This window comes from Oncorhynchus clarkii, chromosome 6 (assembly GCF_045791955.1).
Source record: "Oncorhynchus clarkii lewisi isolate Uvic-CL-2024 chromosome 6, UVic_Ocla_1.0, whole genome shotgun sequence".
NCBI lineage: Eukaryota > Metazoa > Chordata > Actinopteri > Salmoniformes > Salmonidae > Oncorhynchus > Oncorhynchus clarkii.
Genome location: NC_092152.1, coordinates 58,680,785 through 58,696,525, shown reverse-complemented (window position 1 = coordinate 58,696,525; position 15,741 = coordinate 58,680,785). Strand labels below are relative to the sequence as shown.

General features: G+C 39.6%; 2 protein-coding genes across 3 annotated transcripts; one reads left to right on the top strand and one right to left on the bottom strand.

Annotated features, from left to right (window-relative positions):
- The first annotated feature begins 201 nt into the window (after nt 1-201).
- Nucleotides 202-1,859, top strand: LOC139412153 (pleckstrin homology domain-containing family F member 2-like). The gene is made up of 2 exons (XM_071158969.1): nt 202-358; nt 504-1,859. The coding sequence occupies exons 1-2, from the start codon at nt 267-269 to the stop codon at nt 1,405-1,407; spliced, it is 996 nt and encodes a 331-aa protein (XP_071015070.1). The 5' UTR covers nt 202-266; the 3' UTR covers nt 1,408-1,859.
- A 1,171-nt stretch (nt 1,860-3,030) lies between these two features.
- Nucleotides 3,031-15,739, bottom strand: LOC139411352 (protein C19orf12 homolog). Of its 2 annotated transcripts, none has more exons than XM_071157618.1 (3): nt 15,628-15,739; nt 14,798-14,971; nt 3,031-4,975 (listed from the first exon to the last, which is right to left on the bottom strand). In XM_071157618.1, exons 1-3 carry the CDS (start codon nt 15,737-15,739, stop codon nt 4,710-4,712), a joined length of 552 nt encoding a protein of 183 aa, XP_071013719.1. In that variant the 3' UTR covers nt 3,031-4,709. The 2 variants fall into 2 exon arrangements, with proteins under 2 accessions (XP_071013719.1, XP_071013720.1); XM_071157619.1 differs by lacking the exon at nt 15,628-15,739 and adding an exon at nt 15,424-15,603.
- Between the last annotated feature and the right edge of the window lie 2 nt (nt 15,740-15,741).

Here is a 15,741-nt window from a genome sequence, read left to right as displayed (position 1 = left end):
TAGAATTTGCATTTACAATTCTTGTATTTACTGTAATTTAACAGGATCTCTATGCCCGGAGTCACATCCCGTCATGTTTTGGAATCTGGTCTTGCCTGTTTTCCTTCTTTCTAATTGCTCTCTCTCTCTCTCCACGTCAAGTTGTTTTGGAACTCCCCATGCTGTGCGACTCAACAGGAAATGTGAGTTTCACATATAAAGGACCTCTTGTGGCAACTCACTCTTCATTACAGAAACTACTACTTGACACTGACAAAACCTACTGTATGGTGGTCAAACGGGAACTAAGCGATTTACTACCGAGACACAGACTGCTGCAGCGTAAACAAGATATTAATCACAAAACAGAGAGTAAAAGGTACAATTTACTATTTTTCACTATACATTTATTCGATCATTAGTGACATAGGCCTACCATTTCGTTTCATGTGTAAACTTAATGTCATTGTTTTGTTATTTCAATTGTATTTACATTTTGTGAATGTTTTGTGAATTTCCTGTAGTGTTGTAATCCAGCTCATCATGGTGGACCAGCTGGCTTTCACACAAGAGAACAGAGAGCGGATCCAGGCAGTGGAGAACTCCTTTGGCCCCTCTGGGAAGTCCCTGTTCAGACCTGGCCGGGTCTTGATAGGCGAGGGGCGGCTGATGAAGCTGTGTCGACGCCGCCCACAGCCCAAAGTATTTTACTTGTTTAATGACATTTTGGTCTACGGTAGCATCATCCTTCATGGACACTGGCACAAGAACCAGCAGATAATCTCCCTGGAGGATATCCAGCTAGAGGACCTGGAGGACGGGGTCAGCATGGAGAACCAGTGGCTGATCCGCACCCCACGAAAGTCATTTTACGTGTCAGCTGCCTCTGCTGAGGAGAAGCATGCCTGGATGAAGCACATCGAAGACTGCAAGTTCAAGCAGCTGCAGCATGCCGGCTGCCAGCCCGGATGCACCTTCGCCACCACCTGGATCCCTGACCGGGCGTCCGCCATCTGCATGCGCTGCTCTAAAACATTTCGGGTCAACAAACGACGCCACCACTGTCGTCGCTGCGGCTTCGTCGTCTGCAACGCCTGCTCCAAGAACCGGGCCGTAATCTGCCACATCTCTACTAAGCCTGTGAGGGTATGTCGACTGTGTCACCTCAGTCTCCAGGACCATGGGGCGCTGACCCAGGACGAGGTGCGTTCACGGGGGGACAGTGATGGGAGGAACTGCTCTGATGAATACGAACTGGTCATGCCCGAGTACGAGGCGACTATCGACGATGAGGCAGATGAGCGGGTAGATGACCACGCACCACACAAGTGGGTTGAGTCTCAGATCAACTCTTGGTCCCCGTATAACTATTTAAAACCGCACCATCAAAGTCCCAATCTCACTGGCTTGTCAAGCCACTTGACTTGAATTGGACTTTTGGACAATGTGAGAGGACACTGAAAAGTATTTACTGAATGAGTATGTGGTGAAGAAGTGTCAAATCAAGACGTTACATGGTCACATGTAAATCAGAAATATTGTGCAAATATGAACACTACTGGATCAATATATTCCTGTTAATATACCTTTGAGTGTATTGGGGGGGGGGGGGGGGGCTTATTTGTGTCATCCGTTTGATAAATGTTAACCTGTATTATGCATTGTTGACTGTCCATTATACACTCACGCAGCATCTTTGTTTACATGAAATATTTTGCACTGAATACTTTTATATTCATCCTATACTTATCTTCTTTAAAAAAAAGGCATGTTGACTAAGATAACGTGCCCATATTATGTGTACCTGCAATTATAACTCTAAATGACAATACCTATACTCGTTTATCACATTCACATCAACCATTTACCTATAAAATAAAACATATTTTGATAGCAAACTTTTGTCATCCTTGTCCCGAACACCTGGTAAGACTGCTTTGTTGACCTCCAAACAGCTGTAATCAAACTACTAAGTGCTTAGTGTTACAAAGTCCAGCAGACACATGAAACAGTCCTGGGGCAACAGGTGCAGTAGATAAGCCTTTAGAGAAAGTTCTTCCGTCACTTGATTTTCCTAACTCTAGTGTTGTCATTGGCAATACTCAGGGCAACTGCCAATGACATTTTGGAAAGAACATTCAACTGCAACATGTCTATCATGAACACTTTATGTAGAAGTCTTTGCTAGGTAAAGCTCTGCCTTAGTTCACTGGTCACCATAACAACACCCACCCGTAGGAAAAATAAGATTTTTTTTTGTTGTTGAAATATCTCCCTCACTCACTTTAAGCATCACCTATCTGAGCAGTTTACCGATCGCTGCAGCTGTACACAGCCCATCTGTAAATAGCCCATCCAACTACCTACCTCATCCCCATATTGTTTTTATTTACTTTTTTTGCACACCAGTGTTTCTACTTGTACATCATCATCATCATCATCTGCACATCTATCACTCCAGTGTTAATTTGCTAAATTGTAATTACTCTGCTACTATGCTATGGCCTATTTATTGCCTTACCTCCTTACGCCATTTGCACACACTGTGGGGCGGCAGGGTAGCCTAGTGGTTAGAGCGTTGGACTAGTAACCGGAATGTTGCAAGTTCAAATCCCCGAGCTGACAAGGTACAAATCTGTTGTTCTGCCCCTGAACAGGCAGTTAACCCACTGTTCCTAGGCCGTCATTGAAAATAAGAATTTGTTCTTAACTGACTTGCCTAGTAAAATTAAAAAATATATTTTTATATTGTGTTACTGACGGTACGTTTGTTTATCCCATGTGTAACTCTGTTGTTTTTTTGTCGCACTGCTTTGCTTTATCTTGGCCAGGTCACAGTTGGAAATGAGAACTTGTTCTCAACTGGCCTACCTACTTGGTAAAATAAAGGTGAAATAAAATAAAAAATAACACTTCAAAGGCATTTCAAACAAAATCAGTTTAAATTGTCTACTGTCTAAAAGGTTTTTCAACGAAGATATAAGACTGCTCTCACATCCCAGACTACCAATAAAGTGGTGATGTAATATGATATCGTGAGACTTCAAACCATTGGAATTTGAAAAAGCTGCGATGAAACTGTTTATTAGTAAGCCATTCCTACAAGACTAACAACCATCTCTCAGAAACGAATGACATAACTTCTTAAGAGATTTCTCCTCGAGATTAATAATCTATCTTTCTCTGTATGATGTTATGACAACCTCCATGACTACATTTGCTTGCAAAGAAGGAACAAGGAAACGTCTAGGAAAAAAAATGAAAATAAAAAAATGCACAGAGGCATCATGACAAACAACCTTTGCACATACTTCAAAAAGAGCTTTGATACCTTAAGATTCTAGTATTATTCAAAAGTCTACATTTGAAACATTGAAAAAGAGGAACTATGTCACATTGCGTACCATTTCAGAAAGCCAGAACAAAAATAATGCGTAATTGCGTCAGATGAGATACCATTCTGTTACGTGCATGCATCTGTCCAGGAGAGACTACATTGCGTAGCATTGTCTTCCTTTTCTTACAAATAACGTGTTAAGTGGTTGAATTTCCCTTTACGAAACTGTCAGTTGATTCACTGAAACAACATGTTTTCTGGCTTAATGATGTCATACTAAAAGCTTGTGGTGTTCATACAAGTCACCTTTGACCTTTACTTAATTTATCATGATTTTCATATAAACACTTCAGTACAGAGCATTACAAAAAGTGTCCAAGATTTTCCCAATTAGTTAATTCTAGGACTAGGTGGGACTTATCACTATTATGCGCCAGAAGTATCAAGGCCGGTTTCTCAGAAGTACTCATCTCTTACCATGTTCACAACGCATGAGTCGCTTGAGATCCCAGGCACACTTACAAGAGGAGTGATCAGGGTTATTTTGTCATTGTCTTTGTTGCAAATAAATGTAAATTATAAATGCACAACAATATTCAACGTGTACATTTCAGTGCAGAATATTGGCAACAAATGATGCCCTACAGTACAAATAAAGTGCACCATATTGATTAACTGCTGGACTGTTCTTACAAGAGAAGTTTCAATCATACCGCTACATTCAGAGGTAAAACGCTCTCATCTAAAACAAAAAAAGTGTGTACATTAAAGGGCAATTCCACCACTTTTCCACCTCACATTCATCATCTCCAGCGCCATACTAGTGTCTACATGCAGTATGTAAAAACAGCGTGTTTTTAGGATCTGTGGTTAAAAAAATAAGAAAGGTCATAAAAAAAATGCTTCTCTGTGACATAACAGGCTAGGAGTAAAAGTAACAAAACCGTGATTTTCAAAAAAAGTTTCTAGCCAGAGGGTATTTTCTTGCTCCTCACGTCACTGCGAGTCTCAAAGTGTTTGAAAATCACTGTTTTTAAATATGTTCTAACTTTGGATGATGTCATTGGGTAGAACTTTTGACTTCATATTTGTTTCTGCAAAACGTATAAATGTGCCATGTTCACATATGTAGACACTGGTATTGGTCTGGAGATAATGAAAAAAGTGATGGAATTGTCCATTAAGTGCTTTATCAAAGGATATGATCAGATATTGGGTGACATGACAGGTCTGACATGAGCCTCAATGTATTAACTCCATAAGGCCTCTTCCAGTGAAGGTTATTTCAGTCTCCAAAAATAAGCTGGAGTTGAATTTGAGTACAAAAAGTTGTTTCTTTCAAAAGGCAGCAAATGTGTGTTCTAAGTTCCTCCAGATATTCAGTCTGTGTAGATCAGTCCCCATATCTCACCTCTGCTCTCAGTTCCTTTGTGATATAACTGAGTAGGGCAGCAGTGACCTGCTGCTGGAGAGTAGCATTCCCTATGACCAGAGCGGTCAGCTGGGCCAGGTCTGTCCAGTCCAGTGAGCCCAAAACGGCCATGATATCAGCATAGAGCCTCTGCTGCTGGTGGGGAGGCAGCTCCATGATGATCTGAGGGAGAGGTCTGAACTGTCCACTGGTCATCCACCATCCCAACAGGCCACCTACTGCACCACCTAAAGAGCCACACAAACGAGATCTGTGTCAGAAGATCAAGAGGGGAGAAGAGCTGCAGCCCACAGATGGTTAAACACTCATGGTTTTAAGATCTACAGAGAAGACAGAAATACCAATGGTGGAGGTGTGGCTGTTTATATTCAGAACCACATTCCTGTAAAGCTTAGAGAGGATCTCATGTGAAATACTGTTGAAGTAATATGGCTACAGGTTCATCTGCCTCACATAAAGCCCATTCTGGTGGGAAGCTGCTACAGACCACCAAGTGCTAACAGTCAGTATCTGGACAACATGTGTGAAATGCTTGATTATGTATGTGATATCTATAGAGAGGTATACTTTCTGGGTGATTTAAATATTGACTGGCTTTCATTAGGCTGCCCACTCAAGAGAAAGCTTCAAATTGTAACAAGGGCCTGCAACCTGGTTAAGGTTGTAAGTCAACCTAGCTACAAACAGTACAGAAATGAAATCATCAACATGTATTGATCACATCTTTACTAATGCTGCAGAATTTAGCTTGAAAGCAGTATCCAAATCCATCGGATGTAGTGATCACAATATAGCAGGCATATCTCAGAAAACCAAAGTTCCAAAGGCTGGGCCTAATATAGTGTGTAAGAGGTCATACAATATGTTTTGTAGTGATTCCTAGGTTGTTGATGTGAAGAATATTTGTTGGTACGTGGTGTGTAATGACAAACAACCAGACGCTGCACTTGACACATTTATGAAATTGCTTATCCCAGTTACTAATAAGCATTCACCCATTAGGAAAATTACTGTAAAAATGTTAAATCCCCATGGATTGATGAGGAATTGAAAAAAAAATTATAGTTGAGAGGGATGAGGCCAAAAAGATGGCAAATATGTCTGGCTGTACAACCAATTGGCAAATGTACTGCAAATTGAGAAATCATGTGACTAAACTCAAAAGAAAAGAAGAAGAAACTACACTATAAAACAAAGATAAATTACAAAAAAATGATAGTAAAAAGCTTTGGAGAACCTTAAATGAAATTTCAGATAAAAAGGCAAACCCCGCTCCATCATTCATTGAATCAGATGGCTCGTCCATCATAAAACCATCTGATGATGCCAACTGCTTTAATGATTTTTTCTTTGGCAAGATTAGCAAACTTAGGTATGACATGCCAGCAACAAATGCTGACACTACACATTAGAGGTCGACCGATTAATAGGAATGGCCAATTAATTAGGGCCGATTTCAAGTTTTCATAACAATCGGAAATCGGTATTTTTGGACACCGATGTTGTAATTTTTTTACACCTTTATTTATCCTTTATTTATCTAGGCAAGTCAGTTAAGAACACATTCTTATTTTCAATGACGGCCTAGGAACAGTGGGTTAACTGCCTTGTTCAGGGGCAGAACAAACAGATTTTTACCTTGTCAGCTCGGGGATTCAATCTTGCAACCTTACGGTTAACTAGTCCAAAGCTCTAACCACCTGCCTCACAAGGAGCCCGCCTGTTACGCGAATGCAGTAAGAGGCCAAGGTAAGTTGCTAGCTAGCATTACACTTATCTTATAAAAAAACAATCAATCAATCATAATCACTAGTTAACTACACATGGTTGATGATATTACTAGTTTATCTAGCGTGTCCTGCGTTCCATATAATCGATGAGGTGCAGATTCGCAAAAAAGACTGTCGTTGCTCCAATGTGAACCTAACCATAAACATCAATGCCTTTCTTAAAATCAATACAAAGAAGTATATATTTTTAAACCTGCATATTTTGCTAAAAGAAATCCAGGTTAGCAGGCAATATTAACCCGGTGCAATTGTGCCACTTCTCTTGCGTTCATTGCACGTAGAGTCAGTATATATGCAACAGTTTGGGCCTCCTAATTTGATAGAATTATACGTAATTATGACATAACATTGAAGGTTGTGCAATGTAACAGGAATATTTAGACTTATGGATGCCACCCGTTAGATAAAATACGGAACGGTTCCGTATTTCACTGAAAGAATAAACGTCTTGTTTTCGAGATGATAGTTTCCGGATTCTACCATATTAATGACCTAAGGCTCGTATTTCTGTGTGATTATTATGTTATAATTAAGTCTATGATTTGATAGAGCAGTCTGACTGAGCGATGGTAGGCACCAGCAGGCTCGTAAGCATTCATTCAAACAGCACTTTTGTGATTAGGCTGGTGTAACCGGTGTGAAACGGCTAGCTAGTTAGCGGGGTGCGCGCTAAGACATGGAGTGATTGTTCCCCTTGCGATGGGTAATGCTACTTCGAGGGTGGCTGTTGTCGATGTGTTCCTGGTTCGAGTCCAGGTAGGGGCGAGGAGAGGGACGGAAGCTATACTGTTACACTGGCAATACTAAAGTGCCAATAAGAACATCCAATTGTCAAAGGTATATGAAATACAAATCGTATAGAGAGAAATTGTCCTATAATAACTAGAACCTAAAACTTCTTACCTGGGAATATTGAAGACTCCTGTTAAAAGGAACCAACAGCTTTCATATGTTCTCATGTTTTGAGCAAGGAACTTAAACGTTAGCTTTTTTTACATGGCACATATTACACTTTTACTTTCTTCTCCAACACTTTGTTTTTGCATTATTTAAACCAAATTGAACATGTTTCATTTTATTTGAGGCTAAATTGATTTTATTGATGTATTATATTAAGTTAAAATAAGTGTTCATTCAGTATTGTTGTAATTGTCATTATTACAAATAAAAAATAAAATTGTCCGATTAATCGGTATCAGCTTTTTTTTGGTCCTCCAATAATCGGTATCGGCGTTGAAAAATCATAATCGGTCGACCTCTACTACACATCCAAGTATATCTGACCAAATTATGAAACACAAGTATTGTATTTTTTAATTCCATAAAGTAAGTGTGGAAGTGGTGGAAAATGTATTGCTGTATATCAAAAATGACAAAAATTACAATGACAAGTCTGACAACTTGGATGGAAAATTACTGAGGATAATAGCGGATGATATTGCCACTCCTATTTACCATATCTTCAATTTTAGCCAACTAGAAAGTGTGTGCCCTCAGGCCTGGAGGGAATCAAAAGTTATTCCCCAACCTAAGAATAGTAACATCCCCTTAACTGGCTCAAATAGCTGACCAATCACCCTGTTACCAAGCCTTAGTAAACTTTTGGAAAAAATGGTGTTTGACCAGATACACTGCTATTTTACAGTAAACAAATTGACAATAGAAGGACATTCAACAAGCACAGAACTTACACAAATGACTGATGATTGGCTGAGAGAAAATGACGATAAAAAGTTTGTTGGGGCTGTTTTGTTAGACTTCAGTGCGGCTTTTGACATTTTTGATCATAGTCTGTTGCTGGAAAAACGTATGTGTTGTGGCTTTATTGCTATATTGTGGATAAAGAGTTACCTGAAATGATCTCACTCCAAAAATAGATAAGATCTTGCTACCATGGAAAGGAAAATACCTGTCTATTTGTGGAAAAATCACCCTGATTAACTCCTTAGTTATATCACAGTTGACCTATTTGCTTATGGTTTTGCCTACACCTAGTGACCTGCTTTTTAAATTATATGAACAAAAATTATTAAATTTTATTTGGAACGGCAAGCCAGATAAAATTAAAAGGGCCTATTTATATAACAAATATGAATTTGGTGGCCAGAAATTATTAAAGCATTAGACCTCTCACTAAAGGCATCAGTCATACAAAAGTTATACTTAAATCCAAACTGGTTCTCTAGTCAATTGGTACAAATGTCTCATCCTATATTCAGGAAAGGCCTTTTCCCCTTTATTCAGATTACACCTGCTCACTTTCGGTTGTTTGAAAAGGAAATAATCTCCAAAATATCTTTGTTTTTTAAACAAGCCTTAGAAAGTTGGTTGCAATTTCAGTTTAATCCACCTGAAAGGACGGAACAAATAGGTCAACAAATAGTGGTTAAATTCAAATATACTAACTGATAAAAAAAAATGTATTTATCGAAGAAATGTTTAAAAAAGGTATAATTTTAGTGAATGATATCATAAATAGGACAGGTGGAGTTATGTCACACATGCAGCTAACACAGACATATGGAAATGTCTGCTCTACCCAAAATTACAACCAATTAATTGCAGCATTACCACAAAAATGGAAGAGGCAAGTAGAAGGGGGAAAAAGTAAGGAACTTGTATGTCGGCCATGTATTAAAGAACATAAATGGTTAAAGAAAAGTGTGATAAATAAAAACATACCAATTTCATTTAAGGACCAAAAAACTGACAGCTGTGCCATATAAATTGCTAAATATTGGGAAGAGATTTTCGATGTACCCATTCCATGGCACATGGTTTATGAATTGATACGCAAAACAACGCCGGATTCAAAACTTCAAATTTTTCTATATAATTTACTATACAAAATTCTTGCAACTAATAGAATGTTATATATGGGGGATACAATCTTCCCAGCTCTGCAGATTCTGCTGTGAGGAGGCAGTCATTAGATCATTTATTTTGGTATTGTCCATATGTAGCTCATTTTTGGTCACAGGTCCAGGAATGGCTGAAGAATTGCAACATTTGCCTAGAACTAACACTACAGATAGCAATACTGGGTGATTTGAAAAACGATAGTCAATCAATCAATAATATAATAATTATTTTAGCAAAAAAATATATTTTTAATTTACAATCTGTAGAATCTATGAGAATAGGACGGTTCAATTATTTTGTGAAGCATCACAGCACAGTTGAAAAATATATGGCAAATAGAAATCCGAAATGGATGATGTTGAGAGACAGATGGGAGGGGTTGAGTGGAGCTGAAGGGTGGGACTAATAACAAGATAAACAATGTAAAACATACGGGATCTGTAAAATGTATATAGGTTCGGAACTTCTGTGAAATAGCACAGTTACAAATAGAAATCAAACTGGATGGACATCAGAAATAGAAGAAGGACTAAGAACAAACAAGAGAGAACTATTGTAAAGTAGACTGTCTGTAGAGTGTGTATAAGATGTATGGATTGAAGGTAAAAGCAGAAGTGTTTATTAGTTTACTCCAATTGGGGGATCGGCGGTAGGGTTTGCGGGGAATAATAATAAAGGTATATTCTTTAAAAAAGTATGTATGTGTATGTATATATGTGTATATACAGTGCCTTGCGAAAGTATTCGGCCCCTTGAACTTTGCGACCTTTTGCCACATTTCAGGCTTCAAATATAAAGATATAAAACTGTATTTTTTTTGTGAAGAATCAACAACAAGTGGGACACAATCATGAAGTGGAACAACATTTATTGGATATTTCAAACTTTTTTAACAAATCAAAAACTGAAAAATTGGGCGTGCAAAATTATTCAGCCCCCTTAAGTTAATACTTTGTAGCGCCACCTTTTGCTGCGATTACAGCTGTAAGTCGCTTGGGGCATGTCTCTATCAGTTTTGCACATCGAGAGACTGAAATTTTTTCCCATTCCTCCTTGCAAAACAGCTCGAGCTCAGTGAGGTTGGATGGAGAGCATTTGTGAACAGCAGTTTTCAGTTCTTTCCACAGATTCTCGATTGGATTCAGGTCTGGACTTTGACTTGGCCATTCTAACACCTGGATATGTTTATTTTGGAACCATTCCATTGTAGATTTTGCTTTATGTTTTGGGTCATTGTCTTGTTGGAAGACAAATCTCTGTCCCAGTCTCAGGTCTTTTGCAGACTCCATCAGGTGTTCTTCCAGAATGGTCCTGTATTTGGCTCCATCCATCTTCCCATCAATTTTAACCATCTTCCCTGTCCCTGCTGAAGAAAAGCAGGCCCAAACCATGATGCTGCCACCACCATGTTTGACAGTGGGGATGGTGTGTTCAGTGTGATGAGCTGTGTTGCTTTTACGCCAAACATAACGTTTTGCATTGTTGCCAAAAAGTTCAATTTTGGTTTCATCTGACCAGAGCACCTTCTTCCACATGTTTGGTGTGTCTCCCAGGTGGCTTGTGGCAAACTTTAAACGACACATATCTTTAAGAAATGGCTTTCTTCTTGCCACTCTTCCATAAAGGCCAGATTTGTGCAATATACGACTGATTGTTGTCCTATGGTCAGAGTCTCCCACCTCAGCTGTAGATCTCTGCAGTTCATCCAGAGTGATCATGGGCCTCTTGGCTGCATCTCTGATCAGTCTTCTCCTTGTATGAGCTGAAAGTTTAGAGGGACGGCCAGGTCTTGGTAGATTTGCAGTGGTCTGATACTCCTTCCATTTCAATATTATCGCTTGCACAGTGCTCCTTGGGATGTTTAAAGCTTGGGAAATCCTTTTGTATCCAAATCCGGCTTTAAACTTCTTCACAACAGTATCTTGGACCTGCCTGGTGTGTTCCTTGTTCTTCATGATGCTCTCTGCGCTTTTAACGGACCTCTGAGACTATCACAGTGCAGGTGCATTTATACGGAGACTTGATTACACACAGGTGGATTGTATTTATCATCATTAGTCATTTAGGTCAACATTGGATCATTCAGAGATCCTCACTGAACTTCTGGAGAGAGTTTGCTGCACTGAAAGTAAAGGGGCTGAATAATTTTGCACGCCCAATTTTTCAGTTTTTGATTTGTTAAAAAAGTTTGAAATATCCAATAAATGTCGTTCCACTTCATGATTGTGTCCCACTTGTTTTTGATTCTTCACAAAAAAATACAGTTTTATATCTTTATGTTTGAAGCCTGAAATGTGGCAAAAGGTCGCAAAGTTCAAGGGGGCCAAATACTTTCGCAAGGCAATGTATATGCATGCGTGTATGGATATATATATTTACCCCAAAAATATGGGGGATTGGAAATTATGCAGACAATTACATTGGAAGCAACATTCTTTTCGCAATATTAAGCTGATCCACCCTCTAAAAAATAAAAATAAATTAATAAAAAGAGTTACCTGTCTAACAGAACATAGAGGGTGTTCTTCAATGGAAGCCTCTCCAACAAAATCCCGGTAGAATCAGGAATTCCCCAGGGCATTGAGTAAAGCCAGTGTGTCTATGAATGCGGATGACTCAACACTATACACGTCAGCTGCCACGGCGACTGAAATGACAGCAACACTTAACAAGGAGCTGCAGTTAGTTTCAGAATGGGTGGCAAGGAATAGGTTAATCCTAAATATTCCAAAAAACTAAAAGTATTGTATTTGGGACAAATCATTCCCTAAACCCTAAACCTACACTAAATCTTGTAATGAATAACGTGGAAATTCAGCAAGTTGCGGAGACTAAACTACTTGGAATAACCCTGGATTGTAAACGGTCATGGTCAAAACATATTGATACTACAGTAGCCAGGATGGGGAGAAGTCTGTCTATAATAAATCGCTGCTCTGCATTCTTAACACCACTTTCAACACGGCAGGTCCTACAGGCCCAAGTTGTCGCACCTGGACTACTGTTCAGTCATGCGGTCAGCAGCCACAAAGAGGGACTTTTTTAAAAGATGGAACATTTTAATTGGCTCAGAACAGGGCAGCACGGCTGTCCCTTGGATGCACAGAACATTTCTACCCGACTGCTATACTTTATAAGCAGACTGCATATACCATGAAAATCTCATAGCTGCACAAACACAGAGAGCTAACATAGTCAATCTCTCCTGGCTCAAAGTGGAGGAGAGATTGGCTTCATCACTACTTGTATTTGTGAGAGGTATTGACATGATTGTGGACTACAGGAAAAAGAGGACCAAGCACGCTCCAATTCTCATCGACGGGGCTGCAGTGAAGCAGGTTGAGAGCTTCAAGTTCCATGGTGTCCACATCACCAACAAACTAACATGGTCCAAGCACACCAAGACAGTCGTGAAGAGGGTACGACAAAATCTATTCCCTCTTAGGAGACTGAAAAGACTTGGCATGGGTCCTCAGGTCGTCAAAAGGTTCTACAGCTGCACCATCGAGAGCATACTGACTGGTTGCATCACTGCCTGGTATGGCAACTGCTCGCTAAATAACTCTACCTACATGTACATACTACCTCAACTGTGCGCACATTGATCTTGTACTAGTACCCCCCTGTATATAGTCTCGATATTGTTATTTTACTGCTGCTCTTTAATTACTTGTTACTTTTATTTCTTATCCATATTTTTTAAAACTGCATTGTTGGCTAGGGACTCGTAAGTAAGCATTTCACTGTAAGGTGAATGTGCCTAATACAATTTGATTTGATGATTGAATGATGCACCGAGCTGTCTGTTTAAACTACTGGCACACAGCTCGGACACCCATGCAGTACAGAACAGACTATTGGAGGCGCACAGTACTACATAGTGCCATGATTACATGGAACTCTATTCCACATCAAGTAACTCATGCCAGCAGTAACATCTGATTTAAAAAAACAGATAAAATACACCTTATGGAAAAGCAAGGAAACATAGACACACGCATACAAACACACAATAATATACGCACTATACACACATGTACACATGCATTTTGTGTTATAGATATGTGGTAGTAGAGTAGAAGCCTGAGGGCACACACTTAATATGTTGTGAAATCGGTTATGAATGTATTGTAATGTTTTTTAAATGTATAACTGCCTTTTATTTATTTAACCTTTATTTAACCAGGTAGGCTAGTTGAGAACAAGTTCTCATTTGCAACTGCGACCTGGCCAAGATAAAGCGTAGCAATTCGACACATACAACAACACAGAGTTACACATGGAATAAACAAACATACAGTCAATAATACAGTAGAACAAAAGAAAACAAAAAGTCTATATACAGTGAGTGCAAATGAGGTAAGGTAAGGAAATAAATAGGCCATGGTGGCGAAGTAATTACAATATAGCAATTAAACACTGGAATGGTAGATTGGCAGAAGATGAATGTGCAGGTAGAGATACTGGGGTGCAAAGGAGCAAAATAAATAAATAAACAAATACCAGTATGGGGATGAGATAGGTAGATAGATGGGCTGTTTACAGATGGGCTATGTACAGGTGCAGTGATCTGTAAGCTGCTCTGACAGCTGGTGCTTAAAGCTAGTGAGGGAGATGTGAGTCTCCAGCTTCATTCGTTCCAGTCATGGGCAGCAGAGAACTGGAAGGAAAGACGACCAAAGGAGGAATTGGCTTTGGGGGTGACCAGTGAGATATATATGCTGGAACGCGTGCTACGAGTGGGTGCTGCTATGGTGACCAGTGAGCTGAGATAAGGCGGGGCTTTACCTAGCAGACTTGTAGATAACCTGTAGCCAGTGGATTTGGCGACGAGTATGAAGCGAGGGCCAACCAACGAGAGCGTACAGGTCGCAATGGTGGGTAGTGTATGGGGCTTTGGTGACAAAACGGATGGCACTGTGATTACTGCATCCAGTTTGTTGAGTAGTGTTGGAGGCTATTTTATAGATGACATCACCGAAGTCGAGAATCGGTAGGATGGTCAGTTTTACGAGGGTATGTTTGGCAGCATGAGTGCAGGATGCTTTGTTGCAATATAGGAAGCCGATTCTAGATTTAATTTTGGATTGGAGATGCTTAATGTGAGTCTGGAAGGAGAGTTACATTTTGCTGGACCCTAGGAAGAGTGGCTGCTGCCTTAAATAAAAAATAAACACCCATATTTATCCAAATCTACCTCACCAATCATAAGACAACATTGGCTGACAATTATTCTACCCTAATGACATACTTTATAGGCCTACTGGATATACACTGAAAATCTCATAGCTGCACTCAATACAATTGGTTTGAGAAAGGATATGGCTCCACCTTGTGGTTGAAGTATGGAAATGCAGACAATTATAATTATGGTTACTTAATTGATAGGATCCTTACCAACAGCAATCCCTGGGGGACCACCTAGAATACCTCCTAAAAATGCAGTCCCTCCTGCCACTGCTGATCCTTTCCCAGAATTCTTCACTGCTGCTTTTATCTGCTGATTTGCAGACAGGTCACAGCATAGTTGCATGACATCATCCATACGTGGAGCCATTGTAGCTTTTCTCCCTGGTGTTATGGCAAGAGGGACACTGAAGATCAATATGCAACCAAGCCAACTCATCTGTCTCTAGTATACGAGTAAAAATAGCGACTACACTGGAAGAGATGTATGACTTGACTTCTGTGAAATGCCCTTAAGACTAGGAGTATGCCATCTTCTGGTAATGAACTGCATTACACTGCTGAGAGTAGCCTATACCGAAAGTAAAATAAACAATTGTTCATGAATGGTATAGGCCTTTTTCACTCCAAATGTTGACAAAACCAGGCAACTATATGATTGTAATCAATTCAGTTATCATATTTAGCATACAGAGACTGGGAAAATAACGAATGACTTAATGCAGACCATTGCCTCGAGTCAAAAACTTCTCACACAAGATATTTGACATGCTTCCCTCGGATTTATGTTATAACCACAATAATAACGACCGCAGATAACAATAATTATACTTCACTTCTGATATGTAGGCCTTTTATAATGGCGTTAAGACGACATATTGTTAGTGTGTGTCATCATGTGGCCATCAGCTTTCTCTCTCCGTTAAAAGTGCGGCAATAACCTTTACATAACGACATAGTTGTCCCCATCACACAGGACGGACTCTCACGTTGGCCTACATGAAAATAGCCTAAAGTAAACATTGGTGGTGAATCCCTACCGTCAGATCTCGCACTTCGATGATGTGTAACTGTTTGTGTATAATGAGCGTTGGTAAAAAACAAATAGGACCGCGGTGAATGACGGGACATTCGTTTAGGACAAGCCCACATCC

Excerpts from the sequence above, each read along its gene's own strand:
- LOC139412153 (XM_071158969.1), top strand. The coding sequence starts at position 267 with ATGGTGGTCAAACGGGAACTAAGCGATTTACTACCGAGACACAGACTG. Across the intron at positions 359-503 it reads CACAAAACAGAGAGTAAAAG|TGTTGTAATCCAGCTCATCA; the intron begins GTACAATTTACT and ends AATTTCCTGTAG.
- LOC139411352 (XM_071157618.1), bottom strand. The coding sequence starts at position 15,739 with ATGTGGGCTTGTCCTAAACGAATGTCCCGTCATTCACCGCGGTCCTAT. Across the intron at positions 14,972-15,627 it reads TCGAAGTGCGAGATCTGACG|GGAGAAAAGCTACAATGGCT; the intron begins GTAGGGATTCAC and ends CCATAACACCAG. Across the intron at positions 4,976-14,797 it reads TCCCCCAGGGATTGCTGTTG|GTGGTGCAGTAGGTGGCCTG; the intron begins GTAAGGATCCTA and ends GTGGCTCTTTAG.